Raw genomic sequence first — 15,673 nt, forward strand, 5'->3', positions numbered from 1 at the left:
GCCATACATGGTCAATGCATATATTGCAGTAAATTGAAAGATACAAACACTAGCTTCCACATACAGTATATGGAAATGTATTATGTAGTATATCGCATTATATTTTGCAGTATTACATAAGGGAACCTGCTGTTTGTATTATTGTGATTTTGTGTGTGTGTGTGTGTGTGTGTGTGTGTGTGTGTGTGTGTGTGTGTGTGTGTGTGTGTGTGTGTGTGTGTGTGGCAAACCTAAAGCCATGCAGTCAAACAGGTTTTGTCTGCACACCACAGGTTTTGTTTTCTCGTGAAATGAAATTTAAGGTAGTCCTCAAATTTGATTGGACAGTGTAGAACATGTAAGTGATACCTATCTCACAATGCTTGACCTGATTTGGTAGATATTTAGATGAGATACAAGAGGAATTGTTAGTCTTTCATGAATCTTTTCCATCCTAATTTGCTGGTGTAAAGAGTTTCCGCCAAGCGATTGGACATGTACCTTGTGTGGGCCTTGCTGTTTCTACCTGTGTCAGCACAGCGTTGGACTCTGTTTGGTTAGTAATATCTGAACATACCACTGCTTTAAATTTGAATTACAATATGACCTTCATACCGTAATCATTTGTATTTTCTGTATAAATCTTAGACAAAAACAGCATGTGTTTACAAATATAAGAATTTATCTTGTATAATTATTGGGTATGCAAAGCTGCTCATCTGATTTTACACAGCCAATACTGTCCTTTATATAGTCTTATTCGTTTTACAAATTGCTCTGTTTTGTTTGTTCTGGGCTTTCTGAGCACATTTTCATGAACCATTTATATAAATGTATACAAAATACTCAGGTAGCAAGCAACCATTAAAACAATGTTAATGCATCATTGCAATTGCATTGAATCACCATGACTTTTGCACCCGCAATTAATGTTGATTTTTATTAAAAAAAATTTTTTTTTTTTTCATTTCAATAAAATCAAAGGTAATTGCATTGCCCTTATGGAAAGAGATAAATTAAATTGTTTTAATTAATTGAAAAATTGACATAATAATATATTGTGTTAATATATGAAGAGTTCAGATGCAAAAGCCTCTAAGTGCCATCTGAAATTTTCTTATAGAATGATCATTTTTATCAAGCTCGTATATTTAAGTTCAGTAATTTCACTTTGCCATTTAAGTGAAATTATTGAATTTAAATATATGAGCTTGATAAAAATTATCATTCTAGAAGAAAATTTCAGATGGCACTTAGAGGCTTTTGCATGTGAACTCTTCATATTACAATATTGAATAATACATAAGCAATTGCCTCTTTTCATGTATTGAAAAAAATATGTGACAACATGTTTACAATGTTTTCATGAGTTACATTCACTCAATTGAAGTATGTTTATGCTACTCAAAGTATTTGAGTCATCGGTCCCCAGTGTTAAATTAACGAAGTAGGGCATCCTGCGGTGAATATCCAACTCACATTAGGTGAGTTTCAGTATGTAGTTTCTAGATTAAAAGGGTTTTTTAGGCTTAATGTTACAATGACGGGTAAGTTTCAGTGTTTGGTGTAGGCAATCAGTAATGTGATTGACATGACCAATAAAATCTTAAGAATCGGCTGCAGGGCAGAGTTTTCGCTGAACTGGTTTGAAAAAAAATAAAACAGGCCAATGAGAATGTTCCGTATTTGGACATGGACGTAGCTTCTGAGGTCACACTATATGCGGGCCAGGTTGGATGTCCACCGCAGGCTGCAGCGAGATGCTTTGCTTTTACACCACCTAGTGTTATATGGGAGCAACCAGTAACACTGAATCAGTTAATAAGGTACTTAAATGATTAATTGATTGATGATCGTTCGATTATTGAAGACACTTGATGATAGTGAGCAGAATAACTGAAGGAAAGTGAAACACAAGAATTATTACTGACTTCCAGCCACCGGCTTAGATGAAATCGATATTTCCTAATCATCATCTTGTAATTTATTTAATATTTCTGTTTTCAAAACTTTATCTTAAAAACATAAAATTAATCAAATTGCATTATGCATTTGCAGTTGCTGTTAAAAGGCATTTACTGACCTCTCTGAGCAGCATTAAATTGTGTAAATACATTTAAAAGCAAATTCAGATGCTCTTTCTTTGCCACCTATGCAGCACAAGATGCTTTTGGTTGAAACAGCCTCAGATTTTGTGTCAAACTCAAATTTTATTGACTAAATTTAAGAATTTAAATTTAAAGATGTCATAGGCCTACAAATTTAATATGTTAGAAAACAATCTAGGTATTTGGCTTAATTCATTTCTGACAGTGATTGATAGCAATAAATATAAAATTACTCTTTTATCTCTGGCGATATTTTCACTTTATTTTTCAAAATGTTATTTCATAGTCTACCCAGGAAATCGATTGTGCTCTGCGCTTCACTACAATGTAGCTTATGCATTCTCTTCACGCTGTCCAGTGCGTCGCGCAGTTCGGCACACAGATTTTGAGGGTTGGTCAGGTAAACAGACGGTGTGCCAAATAGGTGTGTTCCTAAATGTTTGTTTAAGAAATGAAAAGCTACACACTCCATCACCCAGACAGCAATATAGTGTCTGCCCAGGTGTGGGCAGATGTGGGCCGGATCTGGGCTTATACTATGTTGCTGTCTGGGCAATTGGGGTTAGAAGAACTGTTCCCAAACATATAAAATGGTAGAAACATAATAATCTTAATAATGATGATAATCAACATATTAATTAACAACATTGCTTGTGGCAGATGAGCAGTCAAAGCCTAAGCGAGAGGGCAGAGTGAGGCTCGTCGGAGATCTGCCTTCATCTGGTCGTGTGGAGATCTATCATGATGGACAGTGGGGAACAGTTTGTGATGACGGATGGGACCTGGCTGAAGCACAAGTAGTGTGTCGTCAGATGGGTTTCCCTGGAGCAATCTCAGTTACGCCTGGAGGACAATATGGTGAAGGTATGGTGCAACATGAGGAAGATAATTTGATTGATACACATTGTGATAACAACAATAGTATTATATTTATTCTATTATACTTTTAAGGCTCTGGTCCAATCTGGCTGGATGACATGAACTGTAGTGGCTCAGAGAGCTTACTGTCGGAATGCTGCTTCAAAGGCTGGGGTGTTACTGACTGCTCACATAAAGAGGATGCAGGAGTGACCTGCGATACTGGTAAGACATCTGCTAGATTTTACCAAAATTACAACTCCCCAAACTCTTCAGTCAGTAATGTTCGCCGTTACGTCAGATGTAAACTGACGAATTGGGATCTCACCTGATCTCTCCTGATGCCTTCTCATGCACCCCCTGCCTCGTGAACACTCAGTCCCCACTCCGAGACACTGTGCCTTCCAGGTCGGGCCCCTGTGCTTCACCACGCTGCCCCATTGCGGTTACGTCGGTAGTCCCTCTGACCCTGCTTGTATGCCATCTGGAAGCCTGGATAACTCTTCCCAGACCCTCTCGCTGGCTCATTTGGACTATCAGGATCGGCTATGCAATTCAGTTCGCCTGGTGTCCTCTCAAGTTCAGCGGCGGAGTTCACCTCAGTGGTGGTCAAGGATGCTTCTGTCCTTCGTGCAGAGATCGCAGTCCTACTAGCAAAGGACGCGATAGAGCCGGCCCCTCCAGCTGATATGAAGCCAGGGCTTAACAGCCCATACTTCATTGTAGCCAATCTAGGACCTGTGTGTTTTGAATCAGGCCCTTCACAAGCTCCCGTTCAAGATGTCAATGCAGAGATGCATCTTCGAATGAATTTGTCCCCAAGATTGGTTTTCAGCGATCAACCTGAAGGACGTGTACATTCATGCTTAGATTCTCCCTTGACACAGACAACTCTTACACTTTGCGTTCGAGGGATGGGCATGTCAGTACAAGGTCCTCTCCTTCGGGCTGTCACTGTTGCCTTGGGTCTTCACGAAGGTCGCAGAGGTAACACTTGTTGCATACATCAACCATGAGGGTGGTCTACACTCCCGTTGCATGTCTGGAGTCAGAAGCATCTGAGGTCGGTTTTCACCATTTACATTCCAGGCAAGCTCAATTGTGCAGCCGACGAACTCCCACAACAGCCCATGCTCCCAAAAGAATGGAGACTCCAGTCCCAGGCAGTCCAGCTGATCTGGAGACTCTTCGGAGCCGCACAGGTAGACCTGTTTGCCTCTCTGGACACATCCCACAGCCAGTTGTTTTACTCCCTGACTGAGGAGACCCTCGGCAAGGATGTGCTGGCACACAGCTGGCCTCGGGGCCGACGCAAGTATGCGTTTCCCCAAGTGAGCCTTCTCGCACAGACACTGTGCAAGGTCAGGGAGGAGGTTCCCAGAACTGGTGCTCCTCATGACAGCCCCTCCCTGGTAAATTTCTTTGAGGAAGGACCTGCTTTCTCAGAGATGGAGCACCTTATGCGACCCGCGTCCAGACCTCTGGAACCTCCACGGGTGGTGTCTGGATAGGACGCAGAGGACATAGGTGGCTACCCCCAGAAGTACCCCCCCCCCCCAACAATATTAGTTATCAGATGACTTCACTGACATGCATTTTCAGTCAGTGAAACGTGCCTGGAATTTCGGCCGGCCAACTCTCATGTAATCCTGAGACTCCAGCCTGGATATGTGCCCAAGGTTCCCACCAGCCCTTTCAGGGATCAGGTGGTGAACCTACACAACCTATAGTGGATATCCATAGTCTTGGAGTATCAGGCTCAAGACTAGCCATGCCCCCTTGGGGTGAGGACACACTCCACTCAGAGCATTGCCTCCTCCTGGGTATTGGTGCACGGGGCCTCACTGACAGACAGCTGCGGGCTGGTCGACACCCCACACATTTGAAAAAAGTTTTATAATCTCCATGTAGAACCTGTGTCCTAGCATTTACTGGCTATGAGTAGATAGTAATTGGGGGGTCCCGCCTGGTGTCTCGACGGAGGCGTCTGGGACTAGGTCTAGCACTTGTGTTTATGCCCAGAAGGTTAGCCCCTGTGTTAGACTAGGTGCCCATGTTTTGCGATTACGGGTGATCCCACATGTGTATTCTTCCACGGAACAGCTTCCCCGTTGGCAAGCCCACATCTTTCCCTTGGCAGAGCTGTCTCTGCCGTTATTTACTTAGCTAGGCTGGATCTACCACGGACGCCTTCCTATCCATATCTCTACAGAGATATGTAGCACTGCCCTAACGGTCAGTCCATATGTGTAATTTCCACATATAACTTCCCTACGGGCAGGATGTGGTCTACGTAGCGTCCCTTTCCATTTGGAATAGGCACACTTTCCCAGTGTCAGAAGAAACAGCAGTGATGGACACTCTTTCTGCATTAAAGTCTGGACCTTTCGAGACCGTTAGGCGGCTTATGCGGGGCACTGGAAGGGGCAGCATCTGTGGCATTTTGTTAGGGATCCCAATTCGTTAGTTCACGTCTGGTGTAATATCGAACATGACTGACTAATAGGGGATGTTTAGGTTACTAATATAACCCACATTCCATGAAGGAGGGAACGGAGATGTCACGTCCCGTTCGCCACAATTGCTGTACCAACGTTGAATGGCTGGGACACACCGTCTCAGCTCCTCTGTGGAAAACTTAACTGAGCGAATGCAGCGCGCTTCCATTCATGGCGCTTTGTGGGGGGTGGTTCGCGAGGCAAGATTTGCTTGCATTGCAATGTCCATTGGCTTGCTTAGTTTACATTCTAAGGGAATTGGGCTCTCAGGTGAGATTCCAATTTGTCAGTTCACGTCTGACGTAACGTCTCCATTCCCTCCTTCAGGGAACTGTGTTTTCATTAGTAACCTAGATGTTTTCCACAGAAATTTTTGTCATTTTTTAGATGCTTTAACCACAGCTTTTTATCAGATTCAGGAACTTGAGGAACATTTTAATGTTTTATACATTTTCTTTGCAGGTACAAACATAACCAGCGATCTTCAGTTCTCTGTGGATAACAGTCTGGGTTTGTCTGAAGATCTTGGTCTTCTGTTTGACAGTGGATATGGTTGTGATTTCAGCATTAATGTACGAGACCTCAGTGAAGAGGCAGAGTTTACTATTTGTGCCCACAGTATGATCCTCATGATTTATCCAGAACTAAACATAACAAATGAGTCCAGAAACCTCACAGTGGATGTCAGCCAGGCGTGCCATCGTCATGTCCCTACTTTGTTCAGGTAAGTTTCAGAATAGCACACTTTTTTTTCTCAGTCTATTCTGTGTGATTCTCTGGAATGGTGTATTTGGTGGCCTATTGTGTCTAGACAATGAATGGGATAAACTGGAATATTTAAGGTTGTGGATCTAAAAAAAATAAGCCACACCTTAGAAATAAAAGGTATTAACGAAAGTTATTACTGCTTGATGACAAGTTCATTTATTTGTCAGCATCTTACGCTATGAGGAAAACAACTTTATCCAAGAATACTGAAGCTTAAAATCACGCCAGTGTAAATACACTGGCCGGTGACATTCAATGGGCCTCATTCATTAAACTATCGTAAATATATTAACTTATTTTTGAATGTTATTATTTGAGTTATATGAGTAATTTGCGTGTAAAACGCACCTAACCGAAAACTCTTCTCCAGATTCACAAACGCTTCGTAAAAATCAGATTTGATAGTTAAACGTGTGTATGTTAGTGAATTCCAATCATTTGTAAACATGACGTCCATGCACTATCATCCACAATTAGCATCATACTCTGTTTTTTAGATTTCAGATTCTGACTATGATTCCATCCAATTGGAGGAGATCTAACATGGTTGATATTTTGAGCCGATTTTTTCATTCTCATTCACCTATTGTTTTCATTTGTCCTGCATCTCCTATCAAAGAGGTGCATGGTTCCATGTAAGTTTATTGTGTTTATAATGACTTTAATTGATTCCCTGCTTACGAGGAGCATGACTTTAAATGATTCCCTGCTTACGAGGAGCATGCACATACAGGGAGCATTTATTCATTCATAACATTTCCCGACGATTACAGGAATGCACTATCGGGAGTTTTAGCTCTGCCCCTGTTGACTTTTGTTCTCGAGAGAAGAAAGTCTTACGCAATAAAGAATCTAGTGGCTCGATCTCGCGTTTACGAGACCGTAAAGAGAAGTGTAAGTGGTTCCAACCTCATTATGTGGTGCCCATTCCTTCTCAGTGTCTGCCACCCCTGCCACCCTCTGTGCTTCGGGGCGCAGAGGTTTCCAGCGAGGTCATGCCTCAGGCACAGTGTGTCAGTGCATCTGAGTCAGTCCCAAGGGGTTTTCCCCCGAGGGGGAACCCACTCCGCATAATCAAGGTTACGTGCAGGTGTCTCCACACCTTGGTATATGGAGGAAGCCTTGGTTCTTGTCTCAAGGTCCCGTGTTAGGAGCTCATTGTCATTGCGTCATGTTCATGACAGATGTACCATTAGATGTACATTCCAGGGTACCAAAACTTAGGAGCAGACATCCTGTCGAGACAGGGACTGAGGCCCGGAGAATGGAGACTTCACCCAGAGGTGGTGGAGCTCATATGAGGAGTGTATGGCCAAGCGGAAGTGGATCTGTTTGCGTCTCAGGATGTTTGTACTTTTCCTCTGATTGCTCTGTTTCCCAGAGTTCTGGAGAGGGTCCGCTGAGACCGTGTAATCTGTACTGGCCAAACAAAGGGTGGTTCTCAGACCCAGTGTTCCTCCTCGACGACTCTCCCTTGGAGATTCCGGTCAGGAGGGAACTTCTGTCTCAGGCAGGAGGCACGATTCTTCACCCCTGCCCAGACTTATGGAACCTGTGGGTTTGGCCTCTGAGGGGGACCAACTCATAGACTCAGGTCTCTCAACTGAGGTTGTTGAGACCATACTTCACTCCAGATATCCCTCCACAACAAAATTGTATGCATTGAAGTGGAGGGTTTTCACTTCATGGTGCGAAACAAACGGGAACGTCTCAGGTTACGACTGTAACCCTTCCTGAGAAGTGAACGAGACGCTGCGTTTTGCTGCCATACTCCCTGCGTCTCTGTGATCTACTTGCTTCGGCCTATTAGAAGCTGGGTGCGCTTTATAGCTTCCTGCTCCTGATGTCACCCCACCTGTGATGCTCCGTCATGCCAATGGACTAAGTTCACACACGTGCTTCAGACATAATCACGCAGAGGCATTCCCAAAGCATCCTTGTAGCCTTGTAAAGCTTCTCGTTCTACCCTAACCCTAACCCTTCTCAGGGAACAAGGATTACAATCGTAATCTGAGACTTTTTCTGTGTAGTGTATTCAAACCTTTAGATAGACTATTTTTAAGCTTTACATAGCTATATTGTAGCCACCAGCTACAACCACTTCCCAGTTCCACACGCTGTTGCTGGTGTTGTATGGAAATCTTACTCCCCATGACATTTTTACTCCCCTGCTTCTTCATTCGGTGGGGAGGCTGATACCTAATTGGGCCCTTTCTCTCAAGTCAAATCAAGTCATATCACCTTTATTTATTTAGCACTTTATATAATACAGATTGTTTCAAAGCGGCCTTACAGTGATAAACAGGAAAATAATGGTTCCGTCCACCTAAGCAAAACAATATAATTTCGAAAGAAAATTTAATAGATTATTGATTTTGTTCTGAGTTTTTTTTTTTCTTCTTCTTCTTTTTGTTGACTGTGACAATTTATATAAATTATAATCCTACTATGACAAGGTTGAAATAATAGTACTTTAGCATTAGGTATAGCAATAGCAACAATAAATAGCTCATTTAGTTCTGGGGGATGTGGAGGCATCCATAAAAAAAAAATTCTCCTTGGCCCTGTAAATATTAGGGTCGGACCTGGCTGTAAATTTTTAGTTGGTCTACTGAAAGCCCCATATTTGATCACAGGTGGAGATATGTTGCCCTATGTTGGAAGAGGTGGGAAAATAAGATTTTGTAAATTTTGCAGTAACCTTTTCAACAAAATAATACAAATCGTGAATCCTTTATTTTTTGGCCCAAATAACACAATTTTCTGAGGATGGCCCCTTTTAGAACTAATGACACAGTACATAGAAACTAATAATATCTGTTTTTGCTCAGGTATTTGTACACACGTGAAATTGATGTTTCCATCACCTCGGCTCAATGTCTCCATCAGCTGTCATTTATCTTCGGAGTGAAGGCGCTTATGGAGGATGTTGGCAGGCTCTTCACTTCACTCATTCCTGAAGACAACACCTTCCGGACACAGCTATCAATGTACGAGTATGGCGTCCGCACAGGTGACCTTGTTCTGCAGGAGAATGTCCTTCAGTATCTCTCCTGGAACTGTGAGTTCCTCATAAGCTCTCCGCTGTGGAGCACCATCTCTTTTCACATGATGGACGTTCTGCTGCAGCGCTCAGACCTGATTGTGAAGGATGAAGCTTTTCTTCTTGAAGCTCTGGAGAGATGGATCCAAGACAAAGGTGATGAAATTAGTTCAGAACAACAGGCCAGCCTCCTGAATCACATCCGCTTCCTCTTGATCCCAGTGGATAAACTGTATGAAATGCAGTTTTCCTCAAGTGTTCTCCATCAGAATCATGAGAAACTGTACCTAACTGGTCTGCTCAGAGGTTTTCAGTTCAATGCTCTGCCTTTCTCTAAGATCAGGAATAAAATGGATAACATGAGTAATGATTATCTGCCCAGAATCTACACTGATGAGTGGAGTGTATTTATCAATGACACAACCACCTATTACCCATACTATCACTACAATTATGGCCAAAATAACAGAATCCAAACCTTCTCCACTCATGTACACCCTAGTACTCTTTATAAAGATCAGATGGTCCAGTGGCAAGCCCAGGTTTTTCTTAGTGCTCAGGAATGCTCTAACTATGGTGTCTCATGTGAATCTTTTCCTGTTGCAAGGTTTTTGGCATATGGTAATCAGAACTATTACGCTAACACCATTCGCTTCAGCAACAGGTTGATTCTCACCTGTAAGAATCAAAACAATGTCTTTCATGTCCAAGACTTCAAAAATGACATGGCAGTGATTCCAAATAACAGCAGTATGGGCCTGCCTAACCCCTGTCCTGATGACTACAGTTTTAGATTTGTTGTGCGTCCAGAGTATATCTGATTGCGCACTGTTGACATCAGCTAATTTTCTGCCACTGTTTTAGTATGGCTCTGTTTACTAAAATCAATCAAATTAATCTTCAAATTAATCATTAATCTTCATTTATAATGTTCACTGTCAGTTTATGATCATTTTAAAAATAAGTGAAGGGTTTTCATTTAACCATTTTGATTTTTTCATGTAATGATTATTGTCAGACATTAATAATTTTTGATTGTTTAAAGATGCATAATAAAAATAAAAATAAAAAACATGTTCATAATTTCTTTTGCAGTTTTCTTATTATATCCTGTTATACTGTTGGTTAGCTGGTATCATAAGCTGGTAAAGTGGTAAATCTGATTAAGCTCAATCATCTTTATGAGCCAAAACATTATGATTACCTGCCTAATATGCAGTTAGTCCTCCGCGTGCTGCCAAAACAGCACCAACCCACCGAGGCAGGGACTCGACAGACCCATGAAAGTGTCCTGTGGTCTCTGGCACCAAGACGTTAGCAGTAATCCCTTTTAAGTCCTCTAGGTTGCGAGGAAGAGCCGCCATGGATCAAAATTGTTGTCCAGCATATCCCACAGATGCTCAAATGGATTGAGATATGGAGAACTTGGAAGCCAGGACAACACCTTTAAACTCTTCATCATGTTCCTCAAATCCTTCCTGAACAAAGTGTCCAGTGTGGTAGGGTGCATTATCCAGCAGAAAGAGGCCACTTTCCACCAGGGAACACCAGTGTCCTAAAGATTGTAGCTGGTCTGTAACAATGTTTAGTTAGGTGGCAGGTCTCAAATTCAAGTCCATATGAATATCCGGACCCACGGTTTCCCAGCAGAACATTGCCCACACTCCATCCACCGGCATGTCGTCCCACAGTGCATCCTGGTACCACCTCCCAGGTAACACAGGTGGCTCCCAGGTGGCTCATCGAACCAGGCAATCCTCTTCCATTGCTCCAAGGTCCAGTTCTGATGCTCACATGCCCACTGTAGGCACTTTAGACGGTGGACAGGTGTCATCACAGGCACTCTTATTGGTCTGCTATAGGGATGTAGCGGTTCACAAAGAGCTGTTCTCTTGAACACAGCCGCGTCCAAGTGATCTGAGGGCGCGGGCGGGTATAGATATATACACTAGATGTCGCTTGGCTACGTTTTCGTTCCAATGAACTGCAGTAGCGAAGGCGACATCTAGTGTATATATCTATACCCGCCCGCGGGTGCATATACACTAGATGTCGCTTGGCTATGGTTTCGTTCCAATGAACTGCAGTAGCCAAGGCGACATCTAGTGTATATATCTATACCCGCCCGCGCCCTCAGATCATTTGGACGCGGCTGTGTTCAAGAGATAACAACGATATAAATACTGTTCGTTTTCTCACACAAACCGCTCGTTTCGTGTCTTAGGCCGTCAATGTGTACTTACGATGGGGAATTGTTTAATTTGGACGATGGGGAATTGTTTTAATTTGGACTTCTCTGTGCATGCTCTTTGAGACAGTGACCATAGACCTGCATGAAATGACTGACAGACAAGAACGGCTTGACCTAAAAATATCAAAATTGAAACTACTGCGGAAACAAAGACACCTACATCTTGGATGCCCTTGAGGTAAGCTAAAACATACCAAAATTTAATTTCAAAGTGAACTATCCCTTTAAACACGTAAAATTGTGTAACCCACCAAATAATTAGACAAATAGTCACATATCAGTAACAGGCTAATATATTTCATGTGCCTTGCAGCTAATTCATTACGATGACAGAAAATAGTGCGATCAAACGTACAGGTAATACAAAAATGTATTCATTACCTCATCCATGAACATGATTCGTGAATTCAATAAATCTCTGGATGGTGAAAATGAAAAATATCCCAAAAAACATATATAAAATATATAATTGGGCCATTTGTGGGTCCCATATGGTTTTTGTGTGCAGCCCACCTCGGCCCTATTATTAACACCCATTTGTGACCCAAGTGAGCCCTTATAATGAACATCTAAATGGCCCCTATTAGAGCCCACTATGGACACATCATGTGCCTCTATGGGCTAACATGCCCGTGTGGAGCCAATGGACACATTTCTATGGGCCCCATTTGGGTTGCCCATGCATGGCCCAAGTGACAGCCGATCACAAACCCACATGGAGCCTACATGGAAATGTTGGCTATGTAGTAAGAAAGTCATTAAAATATATTTGATATCAAACTAAATAAAGGAATTTACCATACACATATTCCCTCTGATCATAAAAACACCTATACAACTCTTGTAAACATGTCTGATAGAAGTCAGGTCTGGACTAGTTTACTAGTTAACAAATGAGCAGCATCACATGTGTTTTACTGGTCTTGTGACTAAGAAAGCAGATTTCCCGTAGCAGGACACATAGTTATTATAATTAAATGTTAGACATGAAGGATGTAGAGTACACCATGACACATTTTTTAGAGGAAATATGAATACATGTTTAGCTTCAAAAGAGCTTTTGTTGAGACTTTAAAAACAAAAGTGTTACCTTTATAATGACTCATATTGTTTTGATGAGGCTGGTCTGAGAAATAGATTAAGTAACTAGTTATTGTGTTAGAACTTGTACTGTGTCTTACCATGCAGACTGCTGAAATACAATGAGACGTCTCACATCAATGATATGATACAATCACACTCTCATCACAGTTGCACAATTCTGTTCTTTCCTTGTTGAGGGCGCTTTTGGTCTTTGGATAAGATACTGCTTTGTTCTTCATTTGGAGAATGAAATAACCAGTCACAGCTATACTTTATCAGCTCACTATGTGCAGAATAACGTCATTTATGTAGCAGGGGATTATTTTTTATAAAAAAGTAATACTTACATGGAAGATTTTTTTTTTTTTTACCATACATTCATTATTTGAATGATAAGTCTTTTATTTACATATTTTATTGTTCTACCCTTGTCCCAGAGCAATATTTTATATAGTAAAATATAAATCATGGCCAAAAGTAATCTTTCACCAATGATGGCATTTAAAAGTAGCCACATCTGGTATAAAAGGTTTCTTTTTCCCCTTCTGTTGCCTTAGACAGAGTAAAGTGAATGCATTTTGTCATGAGTGTAAGCAGTGAAAGTGAAATGTGATTTTGTGCTTGTATCACATGGTGCTGCTTAATCAGAGTTGGCAGCATTGAACGCAGACTTACAACATTTATTTCAGATTCAATAAGTACCACTGCCATAAGCATGTAAAAAGGCTGGCAATTCAGTAGTCAGGCATTGAGATGGCAACTGTGTTATAAAGCACACATCTGCATAACTGGGAATAGAAATATGATTTGTGAAGTTATGCTAAACAGCAATACTCCCAGGTTCTTTGCTGACCTGGATGGTGTTAGTGTTGTATGGTAATGACACTGTATGGTTGATAACTGTGCTTTTCAATTCAGAAGAGTAATCTTCAATGTATCAATGAATCAATTTATAAACTTTCAAAGATGTCATTATTAAGCCAACATTCAAATTTGTCTTAAAATGAAATTTGAATGGTGCATGGCCCTGTTATCAGCCTGGCTGAGATGACAAAAGCCTGAAAAGAATGAGTTGAAGGTGGTGCTCTTTAATCCACAAGTCCAGATTTATTCAGACTCTGTGGTGTCGTTAGGCTGGAACGACATGTAATTGATGCAGCAGTGGTAGGAAAAGCTATTTGACCCAGAATGAGTAGAAGAGGAGTGGGCCAAGCACTGATCCTTGAGGCACCTCAGTGATTGATTGATGTAAACACCCTTTGCCAGATATACTAGCCTGGGAAAACCCAGACTACTTCCGGCGAATTTTAATTCTCTCTCCAGGATAGTCTGTAGAAGAGCCCATTCAAACTCATTTCTGTGCCGCCGAAATCGCGGCACCAATCAGAAACGTTTGGGAAGGGATTTACATGATGACGACAGCGCAGCGACACTGAAGGAGATATCATTACAAAGATGGATGCCGCCGTGGAACATCACTCGTTCGAATCATAGACAGTATATAAACGAATCAGTTATCGCGTCTGTTTTGAGCGATTTAAACTTACCGTTTTCGTTAAAACCGGAGCAAAGAACAACACTCGAAGCATACGTCATCTCCTTCATCGATCTGATTGGTTTTAAGACTATCCAATTACGCCCAGAGGAATTTGAGCTACGTCGGTTGGTGACGCCCCTTTGGAAATGATTTGTCTACATAGCTTCGCCAGACTCTACACTCAGTTTCAACTGAGAAGGGTCTGGTTTTAACCAGGCTACAGATATACTGGATTGAAATTAAATTTTCAAAATTTTAATTTTATTAAAAAAACAACAATATTGTCTTCCTGTGTCCTCCTGCAACTATGCCAAAATAAAGTTTATTTTAATCTTATTGATTCTTCTTAGAAATCTTGTAATGGTATTTCAATAGTATTTCCCTACATTTGGTTTAAAAGTTCACTATAACAGCGTCACCAACAACACGTCTGAGTTAGTATCACTTCTCTCATCAGGGATTTCATATGACGCTTCAGTTGTTCTCTTATGTTGCGCCATTATAGTTTTTTTTGCATAATATTTAAAAAACAATGCAATTTTCAGAAACAAAATACAAAACATTTATACAATAGAAAACTTGAGTAACGCTGGTGTTGGTTTGAACAAACAGTTCAAATTATCCTAATATAAGAAAAGTGTCTTGTTTAATTATTCAGATCCAATCTAATATTTGACTCTCAGCTGATCCATGTCTACCTATAGGAATACGACGCCTATCACAGCATTCCTATATAAGCTCCTTCAGTATTATCAGCAGATATTACGTTTCTCAGGAGCGAATTACCCTCCTCCATCCCCAGCTCCTCCTCTCGTCAGTCAGAATTTGGCATTCTGATTGCCCTTAGAATCAGGAAAAATTCTCGACTTATGTTGTACATTAAAATCTTTATTAATTAATGATATCTGCAATACATTCATGTTGGTTCTGTTCTGTTTACCCTATTGCTGCTCTCCCTGCTCTTATCCATGCTAGGCTGCACGGATGCGCAAGGAGTTCTTGCCCAGAACAGAACCATACCACCAATATATGTTAATAGTCAATCATATTTGACGATAGTGATCCTGACAGAAACTCATTTACATAATTTTTGATATGCAGTACTGGTAAATCACATAACAGCATTAACCTGCCATCTGAAGTGAAAAAATAATACATAAAAATACTCTTACCGAAGGATAAAGAAGAATGTCCTTGATACGTAACAACTTTTTTTCAGCTTATCTCATTGTCATGCTATACATAAATTAAAACGCAAAACAATACAACACAGTTGTATCATCTGCTTTATATAGCATGTTCAGTATGTTATTTACTTTATGTTTAATTTTTAAATTGTTCCAGTAATGGGACAATGTGAGTAAGAATTCCTGGAATATCCTGGAATCCCAGAGCCCTGCAGTCAGGTGGGGACCTTACAGAAAAAAAAGCGGTCCTTGCCACATCAGACAGAGATGAGCTGTTTGGGCAAGGGGCTGGGGCGTAACTCTGACCTCAAATGCAGCAATCTCTGTTTTTCTCCTCAGGCTGTGGCGTGCCATGAGGAAT

At 41.2% G+C, this 15,673-nt stretch overlaps 1 protein-coding gene across 1 annotated transcript; it reads left to right on the forward strand.

Annotated features, from left to right (window-relative positions):
• Positions 1-338: 338 nt before the first annotated feature.
• Positions 339-10,305, forward strand: LOC307168151 (galectin-3-binding protein A-like). The gene is made up of 5 exons (XM_079887798.1): positions 339-535; positions 2,748-2,951; positions 3,039-3,170; positions 5,906-6,167; positions 9,043-10,305. Exons 1-5 carry the CDS (start codon positions 475-477, stop codon positions 10,073-10,075), a joined length of 1,692 nt encoding a protein of 563 aa, XP_079743924.1. The 5' UTR covers positions 339-474; the 3' UTR covers positions 10,076-10,305.
• Positions 10,306-15,673: the final 5,368 nt, after the last annotated feature.

Source organism: Squalius cephalus (assembly GCF_949319135.1).
Source record: "Squalius cephalus genome assembly, chromosome: 1".
NCBI classification, from domain to species: Eukaryota; Metazoa; Chordata; class Actinopteri; order Cypriniformes; family Leuciscidae; genus Squalius; species Squalius cephalus.